The sequence below is a fragment of the Argopecten irradians genome, chromosome 14 (assembly GCF_041381155.1).
Source record: "Argopecten irradians isolate NY chromosome 14, Ai_NY, whole genome shotgun sequence".
Lineage (NCBI taxonomy): Eukaryota > Metazoa > Mollusca > Bivalvia > Pectinida > Pectinidae > Argopecten > Argopecten irradians.
In genome coordinates, this window is record NC_091147.1 from 27,656,831 (window position 1) to 27,676,722 (window position 19,892).

Consider the following 19,892-nt stretch of genomic DNA (forward strand, 5'->3'; position numbering starts at 1 on the left):
TATTATCATTATAACATTTATTAAGATAATTATTTTCATGTGTACAGTTAAGACTATCATCATACATCAGAAAAATAATTTTCTTTTGTTTAGTCAATATTATCATTGAATGATTCAGCATAAAATATCATTTTTTACACACATATTATGTGCATACATACATTCATGTACATTATCAATGTAAAATGATTAAAAGATCCAGAAATCATTAAAAACAAGAGTTGCAAATGAATGCCTGTTTTATTTCACAGATGAGGATATGCTTCGCCCTGTGACAATGTGGGTGGTCTGTGACCTTGAGACTCCTGAAGGTCGTGATCTATTGTATTCAGCTCTTAAACAATTGGTAAGTAAAGCCATTGTTGCTTTACGTGCGATTTACTTTAAAATTTGTGAATTTCGCAATAAAAGTAAATTGGGGAAAGTTTATCTCATCGAATTGATATATGCATCATCTATATTCAATTTGATAAGAATTAGCATTCAGTTGTAAAATCTGTTAATATTAATCTCTGCGATCTTGTTTTAAAATAGAAACCTCAAAATTTAGTAGCCACGAAAGGGGGTATTAGTCGGCCATGTCACTCTGGTGACAGTTCTAGTCATAAATTTATAGATTGTCTAGTGGTTTCAGTGAATCTCAATGTGATTGGTCTTACTATGGTAGGAAACTGATCATGATGTACTTATTATATAATAATACTAGATTAGTCTTAAGAGAAAATGTTAGTTAGTAATGTTATATAGTGAAGAAATTCTGGACCAGATAAAAAAGTTCGAAACAGCGAGAAATTTGATTCATCGGAGTTCGAATCATCAAGGTTTGACTGTATGTTGTTTGGCAGGAGATTCATTCAATTTCAATTTTGAAATATCATTATTGAAAATCAATGAAATCACTGTTAACCCATCCACACCCTGAAAATAAAGTTGGATGTTCCAACTTAAATAACAGGAACAGTCCATTATTGTATGTCATGGGTGAGTGGGTTAATGATGTTAATGCTTGTTTTGTTTTCAACAGAAACACACTCATGACATGAGATTGGGAGTCATATTTAACAGCAGGCCGTGGAAGTCAGACGACAAATACACCATCTCCAAGGCTGTGTACACGGCCCTGACCACACTAGAGCCAGGAATCGCCAAATCTTTCATCACCAAACTCGTCAAGGAGGAAAATGTTCATGCTCTTCTCGCTGGAGAGAAAAAAATAGAAGATTTTGAGGTCAATGTAAGTAAGCCATATGTGTTATCACCCAGTTAAATTATCATTTCCCCCCCCCACTGTTGACATAACGGTAAATGTAATTGATATATATACCATATGTTTGTGTTAAGAAGCTGGTAACAGCAAAATAGTTTTCAGAGTTGCCAAAACATTCTGAAGATTTAGTACAGCTAAATAGTTTGAGAATGTGCAGTTATTACACTTACTGTTCATATATTTTAGATTTCAGTTTTGCTATGACTTCAATTTAAGAAATAAGTAAAAGTTCATATTGGCCAGTGAAATAAATTATTGTAATAAGAAGTGGTTATTCAACGATGATTCAATGATGATTTGATGAACAGGTTAAAAGAAATAATGGCATGTTCTGATGGGATCTGAAGAATATCATGACTTTTTTATGAAAAAAAATGTCTTTTGTTATTTCTTAATAACTGTATGTATTATATATGTAATGAGTAAAAAGATAAACATCTTGATCTGAGGGACCTATGTTGACTTAAAATCAAAATATTTGTAAACCAATGTGTCATACCAACAGGGCATGGATACTATGGCCTATTTGTTGGCAGCAGAAGTACAGAACATTGACTTCATAAAAGTTCATAGAGCTTTTGTTGAACAAGTGTTAGGATGGGAGGAGACAGCAAGAGGAGTGCTTGCTAACGGTCAGGTGAGTCAATCGAGTCGGCAAGTCAATAATCAAGTGAATATAGTCAGGTGAGTTAATAGAGTCGGCGAGTCAATAGTCAATTGAATATAGTCAGGTGAATTAATAAAGTCTGCAAGTCAAATGAATATAGTCAGATTCAATGCTAAATTTCTAATTATATCCTAGATGAACAGTACATGATGAAAACGTCATAGATTTTGCTCTCCATACACTAAGACTCTTTTATATTCTTCCTTTAAGATTCTGGGCCCTCTTGATGAAGGCGAGCGATTCATACAGGAAGATGTGGACCTATTCCAGAAATTTGTAACCCAGAATTCAGCCAAGAAGATCAAGAGTCTGCTACAAATGTTAGGCCACAAAGATGACAAGTAAGGGGAGATTATAAAGTGTCTTTTATACAGTTTACAATTTTATCCTAATAAAGGGCTTAGGCAATTAAAATAAAAGACAAGGGCAGTGACTTTTGACCTAGTGATTTTTATGTTAACAAGACCATGACCTTTAGCTTTGACATTGTGATGTTTATGTATACAGGGGCAATGATCTTTGACCTGGCAATGTTTATGTTTACAGGGACAGTGTCCTTTGACCTTTTGATGCTTTTTTTTTTTACAGGTGCAGGGACCTTTGACCTTGTGATTATGTTTACAGGTGCAATGACCTTTAACCTATAGATGTTTATGTTTACAGGGGCAGTGATCTTGTGATGAAGGTATCCTCACTCCTCAGTCTCTCAGGGTCCACGAAGGAGAGAAAGGAAGTCCAGTATGCTGGCGACCAACACAGGTATCCCATTAGAGTTATCTGCCCTTTGATGTTTATTTGATAACATAATGAAAGAACTCATCTCTGGTGTTGATCTGTTTTGGGTAAAGGTTAGGGTTAGAAGAGAGTTAACAATACGTTTTCTTCCTTCAGAAGAACTCATTGTCTAGAACTGATGTCAATCACCCTGTCTTTTTATAAAAACATCTGTTCCTAGGTATCCTATTTAGTTAGAAAAGACTTTTCTGACAAATTTATAAAGTCATTTGAGAAAAAAAATACTTTCACCTCATTTGTCTAGTGGTAATTTTATACTAACACAGATTATGAGGCGTGTATGGATAGAGCTTAGCTGATGATTTTTTGTTTAATTTAAAAATAATAGCAGAAAACGAGTAAAAGACTACTATTATCTTAGATCTTATTCTGTCTATAACAGGGATGAAAATGTTCAGCCGATTGACTGATTTCAGCCTTTTTGACTTTCAGAAAATAGTTTCCTGGTACATGAAATTCCTTATAATTTCCCCCCAAAACATAAATTTCAGCCTTTTCAGATTTTTTCATTTTCATCTCTGCTATAGTCATTGTTTAACTATACAGACATACACTGTACATTGTAAATGTCAGGTGGGTATATCTATACATTCAGACCTAGTGCTAATGCTTTATTTTTCTTACTCTCAGTGTTATCAAACTGATGGCCACACCTGGAGCTCCAGCATATCAAGTAGAGGTCATCATCGATCCAGCTTCACGGGACGCCCAGAAATTGTCAGCCATTCTCATGGTAAGTAACATTAAGTATACAAGGTCTTCACAAATAAATGCTTCATTCTCAGTTTCTTGAAAGATTTAGTATAGTACTAGAACATAAATATTTTATAGACAAAGTTCTTATTTAAAATGAGTTTTTAAAAACAATGGTCATTATTATAATAAATAACCATGCAAGATCTACAGACATAATCAGGGGTTTCAATATCGGGCTGTACCCATTACTTTTTGCGTATCAAACCTGGCTAAAAGATAATGAAATTTTGCATAATATTCAGCTTGAAAAATTTTTTTTAATTGACTACCAAATTTCAACCATCTTATCATGATTCAGAAATCAATTTCTTTATTTTTGTAGGTTCTGAAAGAAGTTGCCAATGTGGACATCAAGATATACTTGAACTGTAAAGACAAGCTATCAGAATTACCTGTAATTACGTAAGTAGTGAACCAACACATGAAATGTGTTCAAGGTTAAGATAAATATAATTTGACCCTTGATCAGTCGATTAGGATATTTCTACCCGAGTGATTTTTTTTTTCTGATCAACATGATGCTTGCAGAGTGCTGACCTGATTGAAAACATTCACCCCCTAAATGGCTTTGTGTTGAATGATCATCAGTTCATATCAGTTTACACTGTACAATCTAAATATAGACATAGCTAGATTTCTAACCAATCAAGGGCCACCATGATTGTTATATAAACAGGGGAACTAATTCTTTTCTGATCAAGATGAACAATGGCTTGATAATTATCATTACTCCCATCATATCCCTCTTAAACTTAAATTTTCCTTTTAAAATTCTTCCAATAAACTTTAAAATTTGGAAAAATATTTTTTTGCAGATTCTACCGTTACGTATTAGAGCCAACCATCAATTTTAAGGTTGATGGGTCCTATTCTGATGGTCCAGTAGCCAAATTCATTGATATGCCTGCCAAGTCACTCCTCACGTTAGGGATGAACCCATCGGAAAGTTGGCTGGTGGAAGCTGTTAGGGCCCCTTATGACCTTGACAATATATTGTTGGAGGAGGTAGGTCAAAGGTCAAATGATCACTCCACTTGATATTAAGTGTTTGGGCCTAGTTTCAAAAATATTCCTTAATTTTAAGGAAATCCTGTTAAGATTTGTCATAGGAAGACATTACTACAAACGTTATGGAAAAGTAGTTAAGTATGGATTCTAGCTTCCTTAAAATACAAGTAATTTTTTTCTATCAAGAATTCTAAGTAGTTAAGGAATCCTTTATAGAATTGCAAATGTTTATATTACATAATGTTATAATTGCAATAAAATAAGAAAAAATGTTTTTCATTAAAATTAAAATCTGATCAAATCATTTAGTGGTTGGATTGCTTGTTTAAGTGGTCGGTTATCATCTATTCACAAATATATATGTGTTATAATGACTCATTGCATTGTTGGTGTTTTTTATAATTAATATACTTAATATTTTGGTATTTTGTTTAGACCACTTCTGGAATTAATGCAGACTTTGATTTGGAGTACCTGCTGCTGGAGGGTAAGGGATGAAAGATAGTGATGTAGCATGATTGGAATGGGTTGATCATCTAGAGTTATCTACCTTTTGAATTTTACTTTTTCTGAAGAAGAAGAAGTAATATAACTTATCCTCCTCTTGAGACCGGTGCAATGCAAATGTAGTGTTATCTACGCTTGGTAAGAGTTATCTGCCCTTGGGACTAGGTACCATCTCTGTAGATACAGAGTTATCTACCTTTGTGTGTACAAAGTTATAAGCTTATTTTTGGTTAACACATGAATCTTATTGATTCACATTCCATCAAATAGTGTTGATAATTTGATTAATCATGCAGTATATGAAGTTTTACTTGGTTTAATTTGTCATTGTTCATTTATTTGTAGGTCATTGTTCTGACAGTACCACAGGCCAGCCGCCACGTGGACTCCAGTTCACACTGGGCCGTAACCAAACTGAACATGCTGTTGATACTATTGTTATGGCCAATCTGGTAAGTATGACACCTGTCATTGTGTCATCAGAATATTATATATATATATATATATATATCATCGCTCATATTTTAGCGTTCTGCCGAACAGCATGGATACACATCGGTCGAGGTAAATTTTTTGTAGATCCGTCCGGTTACTTCGAAGGGTAGTAATCGTTTTCGCCTCAAAAATTTGACAATTTTGTTTTGTCCACACGGTTGGAATTATTTTCTTGTATCATATATATATATATATATTTATATTGTTAATTTGTAATTGTTTTAAGAAACACAAAACAATCATGATTTAGATTAGTATTTAAAACATATTCTCTATAGATTGCTGGTTATAACAAAGTGCCATGTAGATGCTAATTAGTAGTGTTTGATATCTGTTTCAGGGCTACTTCCAGCTGAAAGCTAATCCAGGTATTTGGTTTCTGAAGCTCCGAGAGGGAAGATCACGAGATCTCTATAACATCGCAAAGTATGTGGCGCTGTATCACTATTTATTATCAGTATTTAATTGTTCTCTTTAATTTGGGTTGACAATTTATATTTTGAAGATGCTGGGATCATACCAAGTTGTTTCTCTAAATGACCTTCATTCAAGGTCCACGAGGGTCAAATAGGCTAAAATCCTTTAAACAACTTCTTGTGGAATAACTAAGAGGCCTAGAGACTCTGATATTAGGCCTGTGGCATGCTGGGATGAAAGGCTAGCCAAGTTTGTTCAAATAAATGACCCTTGACCTTCATTCAAGGTCCACAAGGGTCAAATAGGCTAAAATCTTTTAAACAACTTCTTCTCAAGAACCAGAAGGCCCAGGGTACTGATATTGGTCCTGTGACATGCTTGGATGAAGGGCTATTCCAAGTTTGTTCAAATGAATGACCTTGACCTTCAAATCAAGATCACAGGGGTCAAAAAGGCCAAAATCTTTAAACAACTTCTTCTCAAGAACCAGGAAGGCCCAGGGTTCTGATATTTGCCCTGTAGGATGCTGGGATGAAGGGCCTACCAAGTTTGTTCAAAATAAATGACCTTGACCATTCATTCAAGGTCACACTGGTCAAATAGGCTAAAATCCTTTAAATAACTTCTTGTGAATAACTAAGAGGCCTAGAGACCAGATTATTTGCCCTGTAGGATGCTGGGATGAAGGGCTACCAAGTTTGTTCAAATAAATGACCTTGACCTTCATTTTCAAGGTCACGAGGGTCAAATAGGCTAAAATCTTTAAACGACTTCTTCTCAGAACCAGAAGGCCCAGGGTACTGATATTGGGACTGTGACATGCTTGGATGAAGGGCTACCAAGTTTGTTCAAATGAATGACCTTAACCTTCATTCAAGGTCACGGGGGTCAAAAAGGCTAAAATTTTTAAACGACTTCTTCTCAAGAACCAGAAGGCCCAGGGTACTGATATTTGGCCTGTAGGATGCTGGGATGAATAGGGCTACCAAGTTAGTTCAAATAAATGACCTTGACCTTCATTCAAGTCACAGGGTTCAAATAGGCTAAAATCATTTAAACAAATTCTTTGTGAATAACTATGAGGCCTAGAGACCTGATATTAGGCCTGTGGCATGCTGGGATGAAGGGCTACCAAGTTTGTCCAAATGAATGACCTTGATCTTCATTCAAGGTCACAGGGGTCAAATAGGCTTAAATCTTTAAATGAATTCTTCTTAAGAACCAGAAGGCCCAGGGTACTGATATTGGGCATGTAGCATGCTGGGATGAAGGACTACCAAGTTTGTTCAAATGAATTACCTTGACCTTCAATCAAGGTCACAGTGGTCAAATAGGCTAAAATCTTTAAACGATTATGTTGTATTGTACTAATAGTCAGATGACCGTTAAGGCCCATGGGCCTCTTGTTGTAGATCCGGCCTTCGAAGGGTAAATTGCGCTCCATTGTGCTGTATAGTTTAATATTTGTCTAATTTGTCCGCTGTTACTGTTCGTATCCTATTATGTAATCGTGTTTGTTTTGTTTGTCTTGATAAAGGGGCAGATCGCCTCGAAAATTTGACAATTTTGTTTTGTCCACACGGTTGGAATTACTTCCTTGTATCATATATATATATATATATATTTATATTGTTAATTTGTAATTGTTTTAAGAAACACAGAACAATCATGATTTAGATTAGTATTTAAAGCATATTCTCTATAGATTGCTGGTTATAACAAAGTGCCATGTAGATGCTAATTAGTAGTGTTTGATATCTGTTTCAGGGCTACTTCCAGCTGAAAGCTAATCCAGGTATTTGGTTTCTGAAGCTCCGAGAGGGAAGATCACGAGATCTCTATAACATCGCAAAGTATGTGATGCTGTATCACTATTTATTATCAGTATTTAATTGTTCTCTTTAATTTGGGTTGACTATTTTGAAGGGGGGGTGCTTCATTAAGTGGGTTGAAATATCTCTAACGGAGTCGTTTATTCATTTAGTGTGTAAGGATGACTTTTGCAACCCTTAAGAGGTAAAACAATTTTAGTGATAATGGCACAATGTAAGGGTTGAATCTAACAGAAAACGTCGTTGTTTCAATTAATATATGGTTTGAAAGAAAATGATGATAGTCATCTTAATTGCACTCCAATAATAATTATCTCTATAATGAGTAAAGAATAATGGATCTTTTTTATAACAATGGTCTATAGGTAAATCAGAATCACCATGGATTTGAAAAATATTAAATTTTCCCTCAGAATTTTATACTGTTACCATGTAAGATTACTGATAATGGCCATCCAATTGTCAATTTCGCTGTCTCGGATACAAATGTGAAAACCTCAGGTTTCTTTATCAAATGTTAACATAGTTTTATTTAAGCACCCCTCTTATTTTTTTTCAATTTTCAAGGATTTATTATTCATTAGGGCACTTATTAGATGGAATGCTGTGCGAGTTTTAACCATAGTCAAATTTCCTTTGTTTTCTGACTTACAGTCATGAGTTCACGGACACTCCAGCTGGTTCGGAGGATGTTGTTGTAGTGATGAACAGTTTTAAAAGCAAAATTATCCGTATTAAGGTAAGTCTATCGGACATAGAATTTAATTCCACCACACATTGACTAACTCTGAACTTGAGATTGATCATTATAGAAGTACCTATTGATATATATATATATATTTTTAGACAGTTTTCAAAAAAAAATCTTAAATATTATACACAGGGCTGTCAAGTAGATACCGTGGATATCCAAAACAGAATGAAAGATTTTGAATTGATACCATAGGACACTGAAGAATTAAAATTATGTCACTGCTAAAAAGGTTATCTTTAGTCAAGTAGTCTGCACTTTCAGTGGTAAAATATATTTTACTATTACATGATGAATTATGTATTGCCTATCATGATTGTAATATTATGTTAAACTGAAAATCAATAAAATGCAAACAATATATCATTTAAAATTTGTAATTTCCCTGTACCAGTTTCTTCTGCTTCCTAAACACCCTATACTTGCATTGATCTGTGGCAGTCATGTACACAGGGACCTGGCACGAAATTTTTTAACCAATAGTATACATATATATATATTATAGTATCAAGGGTATGGTCTCGGTGGTCATGTATAACATGCCGTCTACTGCCTCCAATTGCAGGTTGCTAAGAAACCGGAAAAAAGTGATGAACAATTATTGGTGGATGATGAAGAGCGAGGAATCTGGGAATCTATATCAAGGTATGCGTCACCACAAATATCTTAATCAAAATTTAACGGGGGGAAATTTCTTCTCATTTTTTTTATTTTTTCTCACTTAACATTGATTTAACACAGAACCAACAGAAAATTGACTTAAATTTTAGGGCGACGTCTGTCGCTGTCTTTGTCCACAATATTAATTTCCCAAGAATTAATGATCATAAAATAATGGAATGATTGTTTTCAAATATTATGATAAGCACATTGTAATTAGCTGATGATAGGAAAATGTGTGATAGGGGTTTTATTTTTTCTTGAGAAACCCCAAAAGTCAGACTTTCTCCAATGAAAATTGGTATAGTATACTGGGCTCCTTAGAGAAACACATTACAAATATCAAGGTCAGGGTTTTGAAAGGGCTCTTGAAATCACTTCTTCATAAAAATACTTCAGTTGGGTCCTTTCGATTTGACAGTCTTCTAGTTGCTAGAGTAGTGTTAGTGATTTTTGCAATGCACTTTGACATAAGATTCTTCAAAATATAGGTTGTTGTAGGTTATGTTATCAAAAGTATCTTAAGTGTGTTCATTTCATATGAGATTTTATGAAACTTGTCTCGCAAAGGCTCACAAAAATAAAAACTTCTTAGATTGGTTTCATAAAATCTCATATGAAATGAATTAACACTCACTTGTATTTCATTAACCCACCATCATAAGTGGTCCGTAGTCAGTCCTTCCATCCGTCGGTCTGTCTGTCCGTCCGTCCGTCAGTTAACAATTCTTGTTCAGTTAACAATTTCTCAGAATCGCTATTTCGTTATCCGTTATTTCACGGAATGTACTGCAGGGATCATTCTCAAATTTCATACGTAGGTTCCCCTGGGACTGTAGTTGTGCAAATTGCATTTTTGGACTGATCGGTCAACAGGATGGCTGCAAGGCAGCCATCTTGGATTTTGATATTTAAAGTTAAAAAAATTGTTATCGCAATTTCTCTGAATGTACTGAAGGGATCATTCTCGAATTTCACATGTAGATTCACCTGTGGCTCTAGAGGTGCATATTGCATTTTGGGATTGATCGGTCAACAAGATGGCATCCAGGCAGCCATTTTGGATTTTGGTAGTTAAAGTTTGTTATCGCTATTTCTCAGAAAGTACCAAAGGGATCGGTCTAAAATTTCTTATGTAGGTTTCCTTAGGGCCCTAGTTGTACAAATTTCATACGTAGATTCCCCTGTGGCCATAGTTGTGCATATTGCATTTTGGGATTGATTGGTCAACAAGATAGCCGCCAGGCAGCCATCTTTGATTTTGATAGTTAAAGTTTGTTATCGCTATTTCTCAGAAGGTAATAAAGTTGTGCATATTGCATTTTGGGACCGACCGGGCAACAAGAGGCTGCCTAGGAATTTGGATTTTGATAGCTAGAGTTTGTTACCAATATTTCTCAAAAAATTTTGAAGGGATCTGTCTCAAATTTTATATGTAGGTTCCCCTAGAGCCCTAGTTTTGCATGTTGCATTTTGTAAGTGATCAGTCAACAAGATTGCCGAGCGGCCGCCATCTTGGATTTGGATAGTTACTGCTATTTCTCAGAAATTTCTGAAGGGGTCTCTCTCAATTTCCATACATATGTTCCCCTTGGGCCCTAGTTGTGCATAATGTCTTTTGAGACTGATCAGTCAACAAGATAGCCAACCACCTGCCATCTTTGATTTTGTCGTTTAAGTTTGTTACTGCAATTTCTCAGAAAGTACTCAAGCGATCTGTCTCAAATTTCATATGTAGTATATGTTTGAAAAAGTTTGAAAAGTAGGGAAAAGATCCCTTTTTCCATTGTCAGACATGGATCATTCTTTGGTGGGTGCCAAGATCCCTCTGGGATCTCTTGTATATCAATTAAGATCCTATATTTATGGTATACACAATAAATCATAAACTTATTCATTCCAGTCTGTGTGTTCTTCTGTATACAATCATGTAATAGCCAAGAATAATGTAAGTTTCTATTTGGAGAAAAATATATGGAAAAATAACTCAACAATAACTCTTCCACTTCTAGCAATTTCACTCTATCTTGATCATGTTATACATTTCTATGGTTTCCAACAGTACTCTGACTGGTGATAAAAAGGAAGAAGAAAATGACAAGACACTCAATATATTTTCTTTGGCATCAGGACATATGTACGAGCGACTTATGAGGTGAGTTGACTTAATTTGCACTTTTGAATTATTATTTAATAATTTTCAGTTATTTAATAATTTAGCCCACCATCATCAGATGGTGGGCTATTCAAATCGCCTTTCGTCCGTGGTCCGTCGTCCGTCCGTCCGTCCTCCGTCCGTCCGTCCGTCCGTCCGTCCGTCCGTCCGTTAACAATTCTTGTTACCGCTATTTCTCAGAAAGTACTGAAGGGATCTTTCTCAAATTTCACATGTAGGTTCCCCTAGGGCCCTAGTTGTGCATATTGCATTTTGGGACCAATCGGTCAACAAGATGGCCGACTGGCGGCCATCTTGGATTTTGATAGTTAAAGTTTGTTACCGCTATTTCTCAGCAAGCACTTAAGGGATCTTTCTCAAATTTCACATCTAGGTTCCCCTAGGGCCCTAGTTGTGCATATTGCATTTTGGGACCAATCGGTCAACAAGATGGCCGACTGGCGGCCATCTTGGATTTTGATAGTTAAAGTTTGTTACCGCTATTTCTCAGAAAGTTTTGAAGGGATCTTTCTCAAATTTCATATGTTGGTTCTCCTTGGGCCCTAGTTGTGCATATTGCATTTTGGGACCAATCGGTCAACAAGATGGCCGACTGGCGGCCATCTTGGATTTTGATAGTTAAAGTTTGTTACCGCTATTTCTCAGAAAGTTTTGAAGGGATCTTTCTCAAATTTCATATGTTGGTTCTTCTAGGGCCCTAGTTGTGCATATTGCATTTTGGGACCAATCGGTCAACAAGATGGCCGACTGGCGGCCATCTTGGATTTTGACAGTTAAAGTTTGTTACCGCTATTTCCCAGAAAGTACTGAAGGGATCTTTCTCAAATTTCATATATAGGTTCCCCTAGGGCCCTAGTTGTGCATATTGCATTTTGGGACCAATCAGTCAACAAGATGGCCGACTGACTGACGGCCATCTTGGATTTTGATAGTTAAAGTTTGTTACCGCTATTTCTCAGAAAGTTTTGAAGGGATCTTTCTCAAATTTCATATGTTGGTTCTCCTTGGGCCCTAGTTGTGCATATTGCATTTTGGGACCAATCGGTCAACAAGATGGCCGACCGACTGCGGCCATCTTGGATTTTGATAGTTAAAGTTTGTTACCGCTATTTCTCAGAAAGTACTGAAGGGATCTCTCTCAAATTTCATATGCATGTTCCCCTTGAACCCTAGTTGTGCATATTGCATTTTGGGAGTGATCGGTCAACAAGATAGACGACCTGCGGCCATCTTGGATTTTGATAGTTAAAGTTTGTTAACACTTTTTCCCAGAAAGTACTGAAGGAATCTTTCTCAAATTTCATATGTAGGTTCCCCTACGACCCTAGTTGTGCATATTACATTTTGGGACAGATCAGTCAGCAAGATGATCGACAGGTAGCCATCTTGGATTTTGATTATTGAAGTTTGTTACTACTACATATCTCAGAAAGTACTGAAAGGATCTTTCTCAAGGTTCATATATAGTATGTAGTAAAAGTTTGAAAAGCAGGGAAAAGATCCCTCTTTCTGTTGTCAGACATAGATCATTCTTTGGTGGGCGCCAAGATCCCTCTGTTATTTAATAATTGAAAGTTTAATTTGATATTACACTTTCGTGTTAAACTTGGTTCTTTTATTAAGGTAATTTTGAAATGTGATAATACAATTATAATATTTTTGTAATTATTCTGGATATATCTTATGTTATATTTTACAAACTGAGATCGGTTGTTCAAAAGATGATTTGGCTAATCACACTTAACTATGATTTTCAAATTAAGATGAAATAATTTCACGAAATACTAACTTTAAATTCTTTTATAAGCCTCTTAAAAATTCCATTCTTGACATACATGCTAAATTAAGTGAAGATAAAGTCACAATTTTTGCAGTAAATGAGAAAAGCAAATTTCACTAATCGTATGTGATTAAGCAAATCATGCTTTAAAAACCGGGCCCTGATCAATAAGACCATTTTCTCTGGGTCTTATATCACCATTTTACCTATGTGTAAAGAATGCTTGGTTTACAACAATTTTTGTTTTACTTTGTTCTTAAGTGAATTTAATAGACAAGCTTGACTTTATAACTGTTTTTTAATCTATTTTCAGGATTATGATGATGAGTGTGTTGAAAAATACCAAATCAAAAGTGAAATTTTGGTTTTTGAAAAATTATTTATCGCCATCGTTTAAGGTAAGTTTACTAAAATTAAGTTATTGCTCTCTAGATGTTGAGATTCTAGACCATGTAAGGAATCAAAGTAATTTTTAATAGGATTTGCATCTGTTCATGTGTAGTTCATTTTCAGAATTTATCATCAGTGATTTTAATTTCTTGATCACCATTATAGACAATGCAACCTGTAATTACAAAATTCATGTGATAATAGTACTTATTTAGCAGTAATGGTATGAAGTTTAGATGATGTTGTTGAAATTACAATCTGCAGTTTATGCTATACCATATATGTCCCCCTTTTAAGGGGGAAGGGAGGTAGGAGGATGGGGGTTGGGACAGAGGGACATGAATTTTACATCCTCATCTAGTACAATTGTTAAAGTTTGAGGCTTATTTTTTATGTTGTCTTCCAATTTTTTTTTATTTTTCAGGATTTTATTCCAAAGATGGCCCAGGAGTACGACTTCGAGTTTGAATTGGTGCAATATAAATGGCCTAGATGGCTAAATCAACAGAAAGAAAAACAAAGAATTATGTGGGGGTATGTTATAACTTTAAATATCTAGAAAACAAACAGATTCTGACAGTAAAGATGTTCCACCGCTGACAAATGCTCTTTTTTCTCTATCTAAGACAGGAGCAGACGGTTTAGTATTTTTCTTTAGTTACAAAAGTCACTTACTTTACACCATTACCACCATTGAAAAGTTTGAGCTTCTAATTTTAAGATAAAAATATCAACAATAATTAATTGCATCCCCAAAAGAATGCTGTGGCACTATGTCCTATATGGAATGAAGGACTGATTGCAAATGCACCAAAAGCAAAATGGTTATTTGATATTATTTTTTTGTTTGTTGATTAGACGTACAGGTGTATATATACACGATTAAACACCAATTATTATTGAAATAATGAGTACCGGTACCGTTTATGCTCTGTTGGTGGTGGAGCATCTTTAAGTAGAAAGTATAAATTACTTGGAAATAAAAAAGCAACAAAAAACATACACATGTATAAGAAATGGAAATGGACTCCAAAGTCATGAGGAAGTTGTGGAAGAACTTGTATTTAAATGTGCAGTATTAAAGTAATACCAAATATTAATTTTGGATATACTCTTTCCATTTAAAGTATTTATAGTTGACTATGTTATGAATTTTTTTTCTTCAAAATTTTAGTATAAAATATTACTTTATTTGAATATTTCATTTATACATTTATGTAATAGATTACAATATTTTTTTCAGATATAAAATCTTATTTTTGGACGTGCTGTTTCCATTAGATGTTAAAAAGATTATTTTTGTGGATGCAGATCAGGTATGTCTATTAAAATCTTGTCAATGTGTGGTTGTACTGAAATAAAGCATGAAGTTGGGTGTGTGCAAATTACATTCAATTTGATATAGAAAGTTTTATAATTTTACAGGTAAAAATTGTCAATTCTTATTGTATAATGATTTTTTGGATTGAAGTACCATTATCTGTTATCATGGTAGCCTATTTATGTAATAGGTATTAGAATTAATGTTTTTCAAATTGATATGAATTCAAATAAATTATACGATTTAAAAAAAAAAAATCTTCTTTCATTCATGGTTTATTGATCAGGGGTGTATTAATATCTCCTCAATAATCTCAGTGTCTATTTGGTAGAAATACTAAGACTATCTATCACTGCTATATGTAATGTTAATTATAAACTACGGTTAACATGAAACTTTTTATTCCAGATTGTGCGTACAGATCTGCAGGAGCTTAATGACCTAGATTTGGGTGGCGCCCCCTATGGTTACACTCCTTTCTGCAGTAGTCGTACAGAAATGGACGGATTCCGGTAAAGATGTTTATGTTTCGAATTTTCAAAGTTTCCAACAACTCCAAATATGATTAAGAAATGAAATTGAATGAACAATCTATCTTGATTTACAATAATAATTTAAGATGTTTTCTGCTAAATTAATTATGTTTTTCCTACAGAATCTGTTAATGACACCTTGATTGATTATTTGCCAAAATATAAACATTTTTTCAAGCTCACTAAGAGCGTTTGATGGCTACTGTGAGTCCATATTGGTGTCATTGCTGACATTAGGTGGCATGATTATGTCGCTCGTAAAAGTGACGCAACCTACGAGTCTCTTTACTTTACAGCATGGATGTGGCTGACACACTTTGATTATATATACATGTACAGCGTGATGAATATTTTACAGTAGGCTCCTGAGTAAACAGGAAAATAATAATATTTTTCTGTTTGTTTTTCAGATTTTGGAAATCTGGCTATTGGGCCAGTCATTTAGCTGGTAGAAAATACCATATTAGGTAAGACTGATTAAATCTGGATACAAAATATGCCCATAGGATTATGTATTCCCCATATATAAGTTGTATAGTGGGCAACATAATTTTGTATCAAAGTTGAGGTCAGAATGTCAACTAAGTACAAAGTAATATGACTGAAGGCAAGGCCTTAAAGGGCACATCCAGATGTTTCAGTTACCATTCATTATGCAATGTTAATACGTTCAATTAATGGAAATAACAGAGCCAAGTTTTCCATTTATTTTTTATTCATATGCTCACACCTCAAACTCTTATTTGAGAAGGAAATCCACATAAGAAAAGGAAGAAATTTTTATTTCTGTAACAGATATTCCGTTTTTTGGCCAGCTGATTATATGGGAATGTTGTCTATCACTTGAACGCTTGCAAATAAAGAGCAATATCACTGAGCTTCTGGCAGATGAAGATTATGTTTGTCAGATCATACAAGCGTTTGAACTGCTTGAATATATATTGAACTGACTTCAAAGCACCACATTCATGCTGATGGGATTTTTTACAGTGGGAAAAAATGGCGACCGCAAACTGAAGCTGTCAGTGTTTAGGGTTGAATTTGAAAAAAATTTGGTTTTGTGATCATGCACCGTCCGCCCTGCGCCATAATGCTGTGCGCCATGCGTAAACTTTTCAATCAAACAACTTCTTCTCAATAACCAAAAGGCCCAGGGTACTGATATTTGGCCTGTAGCATGCTGGGATAAAGGGCTACCAAGTTTGTTCAAATGAATGACCTTCAACTTCATTCAAGGTCACAGGGGTCAAATAGGCTAAAATCCTTTAAACAACTTCTTGTGAATAACTAAGAGGCCTAGAGACCTGATATTGGGCACCTGACAGGCTAGGATGAAGGGCTATCAAGTTTGTTCAAATGAATGACCTTCACCTTCATTCAAGGTCATGAGGTCAAAAAGGCTAAAATCTTTAAGCAACTTCTTCTCAAGAACAAAATGGCCCAGGTACTGATATTTGGCATGTAGCATGCTGGGATGAAGGGCTACCAAGTTTGTTCAAATGAAGGACCTTAAACTTCATTCAAGGTCACAGGAGTCACAATGGCTTAAATCTTAAAATAACTTCTTGTAAATAGCTAAGAGGCCTAGAGACCCTGATATTGGGCCTGTGACATGCTTGGATGAAGGGCTACCAAATTTGTTCAAATGAATAACCTTGATCTTCAATCAAGGTCACAGGGGTCAAATAGGCTAAAATCTTTAAACGTCTATGTTGTATTGTACTAATAGTTAGATGATCGTAAAGGCCCATGGGCCTCTTGTTGAAATGAAGGGTTCCTTTTAATATTAATATAATCTTGCCTTGTTATATTAATTAACATTTTCATTTATCTTTCAGTGCCTTATATGTAGTTGATTTGAAAAAATTCCGGCGTATTGCTGCGGGTGACCGATTACGAGGTCAGTACCAGGGACTGAGTCAGGATCCTAACAGTTTGTCTAATCTGGACCAGGATCTACCTAACAACATGATCCATCAAGTGGCTATCAAGTCTCTACCACAGGAGTGGCTCTGGTGTGAAACCTGGTGTAGTAACGAGTCTAAGGCCAAGGCTAAAACAATAGATTTGGTGAGTAGTCACCCTATAACATTGTTGCGTTGTCTCCCTTCAAAAAGGCTAAAACAATAGATTTGGTGAGTAGTCACCCTATAACATTGTTGAGTTGTCTCCCTTCAAAAAGGCTAAAACAATAGATTTGGTGAGTAATCTCCCTTTAACGATGTTGAGTTATTTCCCTTCAACAAGGCTAAAAGAATAGTTTTTGAGTTGTCTCCCTTTGAAAACGCTGAGTTGTCTGCCTTTGAGAAGACTAAAACAATAGATTTGGTGAGTTGTCTCCCTTTAACAGTATTTGGTATTTCCCCCCTTAACAAGGCTTAAACAATAGACTTGTTGAGACAATTTATCTAAATTAGGCAAGTTACACTGTCTGTCAAAATGCCAATGAAGTGATGAGAAGTCTAAATCTTCTTTCATTAAGGTCAAGATTGAATTTCATAATGAAACATGATAGTGAGACTATTTATAATTAAGAATCGGACAATTTACAAGTTTTATTTGTTAAGATTCCTTAATTATCACGATTTTTATATTTGTTCAGCTTGTATTGAATTAAATCAATATTAAAAAAAGAAATCATAAAAATCTGCAATGACACAAAAGAATTGAATTGTTGATTTTTTTGTTTCAGTGCAATAATCCCCAGACTAAAGAACCCAAATTAAAGGCAGCACTACGAATTGTACCTGAGTGGAAGAACTATGATTATGAAATAAAGATATTATGGGATAAAGTATATAACACCAATACCAGATCTCAAATAGAATATGATCCACCAGATATACAGACAGAATCTGTAGGTATGTATCATTTATATATTAGATAGACTGGTCGTGAACAGAGTGAGGTTACTCAATGACTGGTTGTAAACAGAGTGAGATTACTCAATGCAGTTTCATAAACATATTTAAAGTGAAAAGCCGGGCCAAAAAAAAAAAAAAAAAAAAAAAAAAAACGGTTTAAGTGCATTCATTGGCCTTCCAAAAGTTCTTTCATCTCAAAATGACGGTCAAGTTCTGCTTACATTGTCCAGTTTTGACATTTGAAAGTATGGAAAATCCCTGTGTAAATTTAGCACAGTTCTAAAAATACACCTAACTCTTTGAAAGCTAGGCTGCGCGGATGTAGTTTTATTTAAGTGCTTTTCATGCTGTCTTTGAGTTGTTAATTCATGAACAGTGCTAAATTTTGTGAACTAGTACTTTCAGTATTAAACCACTGAATAGGGCTAATTTATATCCTCATTAATCAATCGTAATTTACAGTTTTTCATATTTGCCCTATAAAAGGTAGCGTATTTGACCCAATAAGCGCCCATTTCCATATCAACACCTCTTCTTTTTTTAGGCCTCAATTACAATTGCCTAGGCAGATATAAATAAATACCAAATCTATACAAAACTGTATAGGATTGCAGTTATTTCATCGTGTTAAGCACATTTTCACTTTTTCAATTTTTAAACGCCCTGGGCACTTATTGGGTCAAATACAGTATGTTTATTTTGCAATATTCATTACAAAAATTCATGATTTTTGTTTTTTTTAAACAAAGTATTTCTTAAAGTTATAAAAGAATTATCCCTAAATACAAAATGATTGATTTATAGTTACTGAAGCTGGTATTATATCAAGACAAAGTTTAAAAATTATACAGTTCAGATAAAATACAAAAAAAAAAATAACAGAAATTTATAAAATATGAAAATTGAGCACATATTAAATATATGGAAGGAAATATTAATTTAGAAAAAAAGGTTGTTATTAATTTGTCTTGTTTTTGTTTTCTTTGCAGGTTCAAAAATAAAGAAGGATGAATTATAAAGAGGCGGCAGAGACACTATTAGCTGTGAATGTCTGAGTGAACGAGATATTTGTGTGCGATGTGTGTGTGTGTGTGTGTGGTATACATGTATGGTGTTAAATGAAAAGACAATTGGAGATTGGTTTTATGATCTACTTCAAACATTACATCAACATTTCACTTTTCTATAGATAGTTCTTCTGTCAAGCTGGCCAGATGAATTCTTATGTAACTCATTTAAACCTAAGAATGCATTTGAACTGTTCTGATTCAAAGACTGGAATAGTCCATTATAAAACTTCAGGGGTGAATTTACCAAAGGAAGCCCAAGAGGTGATAAAACTAATCACAAGTTCAAATCCAATTAACGCCTCTGTCCTTGTTTTTTATCTTCTTCCTAAGAACCCCCATCCCATTATTGAGCCCTTATGTTCATTTACGGGAGTGGGACTACTGGTTTTTGTCCGGTACAATTTGACTGGGAGGGTTGTATTGCTTGGTGTCTTTGGTGGCATGCTTCAGAGGTATAGCAAAGGGCAGGAGTTCCAAAATTTCCACTATACAATAAGACACAACACAAATATACCAGTCTCGCAAAACACACCCATACTTCATAATACAACACAGTGCATACATGAGAGGCCGTCTAAACATAACCCTGCCTGTTAATAGGAC

At 34.7% G+C, this 19,892-nt stretch overlaps 2 protein-coding genes across 2 annotated transcripts in view; one reads left to right on the forward strand and one right to left on the reverse strand.

The window, feature by feature from the left end:
- Positions 1–262, reverse strand: part of LOC138306926 (uncharacterized) — a 119,672-nt gene extending 119,410 nt beyond the window's left edge. The window contains exon 1 of the mRNA XM_069247497.1: positions 259–262. The gene's annotated coding sequence lies outside the window, so the exon portion shown is untranslated. The remainder of the gene's footprint in view (positions 1–258) is intronic.
- Positions 1–19,594, forward strand: part of LOC138306927 (UDP-glucose:glycoprotein glucosyltransferase 1-like) — a 33,523-nt gene extending 13,929 nt beyond the window's left edge. The window contains exons 19-40 of the mRNA XM_069247499.1: positions 252–346; positions 1,025–1,234; positions 1,773–1,904; positions 2,145–2,275; positions 2,598–2,693; positions 3,360–3,462; positions 3,808–3,887; positions 4,301–4,490; positions 4,929–4,980; positions 5,346–5,452; positions 5,836–5,921; positions 8,399–8,483; positions 9,061–9,140; positions 11,218–11,310; positions 13,425–13,509; positions 13,926–14,035; positions 14,745–14,817; positions 15,231–15,334; positions 15,766–15,822; positions 17,194–17,425; positions 18,048–18,216; positions 19,209–19,594. Coding sequence (XP_069103600.1) covers positions 252–346; positions 1,025–1,234; positions 1,773–1,904; positions 2,145–2,275; positions 2,598–2,693; positions 3,360–3,462; positions 3,808–3,887; positions 4,301–4,490; positions 4,929–4,980; positions 5,346–5,452; positions 5,836–5,921; positions 8,399–8,483; positions 9,061–9,140; positions 11,218–11,310; positions 13,425–13,509; positions 13,926–14,035; positions 14,745–14,817; positions 15,231–15,334; positions 15,766–15,822; positions 17,194–17,425; positions 18,048–18,216; positions 19,209–19,237 — 2,399 coding nt within the window. The 3' untranslated portion in view covers positions 19,238–19,594. The remainder of the gene's footprint in view (positions 1–251; positions 347–1,024; positions 1,235–1,772; positions 1,905–2,144; positions 2,276–2,597; positions 2,694–3,359; positions 3,463–3,807; positions 3,888–4,300; positions 4,491–4,928; positions 4,981–5,345; positions 5,453–5,835; positions 5,922–8,398; positions 8,484–9,060; positions 9,141–11,217; positions 11,311–13,424; positions 13,510–13,925; positions 14,036–14,744; positions 14,818–15,230; positions 15,335–15,765; positions 15,823–17,193; positions 17,426–18,047; positions 18,217–19,208) is intronic.
- The last annotated feature ends 298 nt before the right edge of the window (positions 19,595–19,892 follow it).